At 37.8% G+C, this 2776-nt stretch overlaps 1 protein-coding gene and 1 long non-coding RNA gene across 2 annotated transcripts; one reads left to right on the top strand and one right to left on the bottom strand.

Annotated features, from left to right (window-relative positions):
• Positions 1-106: 106 nt before the first annotated feature.
• On the top strand, positions 107-1454 carry LOC113217629 (uncharacterized). The gene is made up of 4 exons (XR_003304079.2): positions 107-261; positions 363-390; positions 495-658; positions 774-1454. It is a non-coding gene; the product is annotated as an uncharacterized LOC113217629 (long non-coding RNA).
• Positions 1250-2768, bottom strand: LOC113216245 (Parkinson disease protein 7 homolog). Its single transcript, XM_026435985.2, has 5 exons — positions 2555-2768; positions 2280-2438; positions 1998-2067; positions 1780-1905; positions 1250-1658 (listed from the first exon to the last, which is right to left on the bottom strand). Exons 1-5 carry the CDS (start codon positions 2744-2746, stop codon positions 1543-1545), a joined length of 663 nt encoding a protein of 220 aa, XP_026291770.1. The 5' UTR covers positions 2747-2768; the 3' UTR covers positions 1250-1542.
• Between the last annotated feature and the right edge of the window lie 8 nt (positions 2769-2776).

Below are 2776 nucleotides of genomic sequence, written 5' to 3' on the forward strand. Positions count from 1 at the left end.
CCTGTGGCCACAAAATTTTGGCCACAAACCCGGCGGCCAGAGTCAGCTTTCAGGAGACTTAGGTAGGTGTAAATCCCCGATTCGGTTCAAACTCGGTGTAAGGAGGAGGAGGAGGAGGAGGACCGTGGTGACACTTATGGCAGTGATGAGAAGGAAGATGTTGTATTTTCAAAACGAAGTGATAATGTTAACAATTATCGCCATGTGAATGGAGATGCTGTTGAAAGTAATTCAGATGGTGATACAAGTGATGGTGATGAGGTGGGTAATAAGCCAGTTGGATTTGTTCAGAAAACCAACACATATTTGTTCCCATAAATATGACAAAATGATAACTAATACATTTTTATTGTGTTTAACAGTCGGACTCAAACGATGGAGATGATAAAGGTGTGTTGAAGAAATGTGTTTCAACCATTAAGAGACAATGCTTAGACATTTGTTTACAAATTTGATAACCTTGGACTGAATTCAATTCACTTTTGTTTTCACAGGTAATTTCAGTTTGATTGATGATGCCACACGATCAATTTTAATTGAAAGTTTAGATAGAGACAATAAATGGAGAGTTGTCTGTCAGAACCTCAACTGTAGTTTTCTACTGAGGACATTTTCAAGTGTAGCAAGCCCTTCCCGTATCCTTCTTACCTACTTGGAGGTGAGTTAAACCTGTCAATTCTTATTGTCGATTGGAAGCTAAATGTTACTTGTGATTTAATTTTTTAGTAAAATCACAACTATCTAATATGCTATCTATTTTTAATTTTATTCAGTTTGAAAAGAAGATCTCCCTTTTGGAATTCAAGAATGCTCTTAAAAACCTAAATGTTCCCGAAGCTACTAAGGCTTTGGATAGATTGCTTGTTTCAGAGCAATAAGCTGTTTTTGTGGTGAGTCCCTTACCCCGTACCTTGTAACCAGAGAGTTTTCTGTGAACTGTACCATAGATGTATGCAATGTACATAATCTTATTTTCTATATTGTATTTTACATTGATATGAGCAAATGTCCTTCATCACAGTTTCCTATAATTTTGTTAAAAATCTTTTTCAAGATTGATTTTGCTTTTACCTTAATTGCAATCTTATCACTGATGTATTTTTATTTTGTTGCTGTCTTTGTAAGGGATATATTACGAAAGTTTAATCATTTCACTAATATTGTCAAAGTTGTGATTCGCAATGACTTGTGATAAAGATTTAGAGAGCATTGTGAGCATGGAAAAGGAGTGAAGAGAAACCAAAATAACTTATTCTCCGCATTCTTACATTTATTTTGAACTTATATGGTACTTACCCCTAGTTTGATATCACAATTGTTAATTTAATATGCATTACTGAGAATTTTAAAAGTAGTCTGAAGCTACTTCATTTTTGTTTATATTGTTTTTAAGTTTTTAAATACAGGGGGTGTACAATACTAATCTAATAAATAAGATTCTTTTTCCTTGAAAACATTTTTCTTCTTTTGAAAGGGACAGACATCACTTTCTTACAAGATTATAGATATTTAAGGTTGGAAGAGTTGATGGCTTATTTGAAGTTAAAGAAGAAGTGCTTTTGCCACCTGAGTTGCAGCATCTTTTCCTAGAAGTTGTTCAATGATGGTCAAGCCAAAATCATAGGCTGTACCAGGACCCTGACTGGTAATTAACTTACCTACAAAGACAAAATTTATAAAATTTATCAGAATCCAAATCTTATACTGACTGGACTGTACTGTACCCTAATAATAATAATACATAATGACAAGCTGGCTTGACCAAGCAAATTGACTTACCATCAACTACGACCTTGCTGTCAACATATGTATAGGCACCCGCCTCGATCATTTGATCTTTAACAGATGGATAGCAAGTTACTTTCTTTTTGCCACAGACATCATGTGTTTTCAGAACAACAGGAGCTAAATTCAAACAAAATAGGAGATTTAGGGAAACACTGCAAAGAGTATGAAACAGAAGCCGGTTAAAATCAAAAGCAGCAATACTGGTATACCTGCACAAATAGCTGCGATAAACCTATCACTTTTTTCTTGATCCTTCAGAACTGCTCCAACTTTTTCAGACTGGAATAGAAAAACACAAAAAGGTGCAAAATCAAGATAAAAAACAGCTTGGGAAAAGTATAAGTTCCCAATGAGAATTACACTGTTCAGTTTTAGTCGTTTTAGTATTAAGATGAAGCCACAATGAAACTGCGCAGTTGATTGTTGACATCTGTTGGTGAGGGTGACGACCCATTTCTTACATTTGAGTATCTCATTCACATAATACGCACCGCGGCGAAGGTTTTGTAGCCCGGCCCTCCTGGGAGCAGAACGACATCGTACGGCCCTTTGGTCAGAGCTTCGTCCAAAGTGGTGTCCGAGCTGACAAGGACGCCTCTGCTGCACTTGAACACTTTGTCACTAGTAAGGCCAGCAACAGTCACGTCGATCTAGACGGCAGAAAATGGGACAGTATGGTACCGACAAAGGATAGAGTTTTTAAAAGTGGTTCCAAGTCGCCTCTGAATACATTGCAAACGACCTTAACCTAGCCTCTTGATCTTACCCCAGCTCGTCGAAGCACATCTACGGAGATAACCAACTCCATCTCCTCCGTGCCCTCAGTGAGAAGGGCGAGCACCCGCTTTTCAGACATTTTCCGATTTAAGTAGATCAAACTATTCTTGAAGGAAATAAAGAAGACTTGCTTGTCAAGAGAGGGACGGCACAGACCACTGTACCGGCGGAGGACGTTCATGAAGCTAGGGTGGGACGGGATAGAGGGGGG

This window comes from Frankliniella occidentalis, unplaced genomic scaffold, assembly GCF_000697945.3.
Source record: "Frankliniella occidentalis isolate FOCC.00 unplaced genomic scaffold, Focc_3.1 Scaffold13, whole genome shotgun sequence".
NCBI classification, from domain to species: Eukaryota; Metazoa; Arthropoda; class Insecta; order Thysanoptera; family Thripidae; genus Frankliniella; species Frankliniella occidentalis.

Bases quoted from the DNA above. Each gene is read 5' to 3' on its own strand.
- LOC113216245 (XM_026435985.2), bottom strand. From the start codon at position 2,746: ATGAACGTCCTCCGCCGGTACAGTGGTCTGTGCCGTCCCTCTCTTGAC. The intron at 2,439-2,554 runs GTAAGATCAAGA...TCTGCCGTCTAG, and splicing joins ATGTGCTTCGACGAGCTGGG to ATCGACGTGACTGTTGCTGG. The intron at 1,906-1,997 runs GTATACCAGTAT...GTTTGAATTTAG, and splicing joins TATCGCAGCTATTTGTGCAG to CTCCTGTTGTTCTGAAAACA.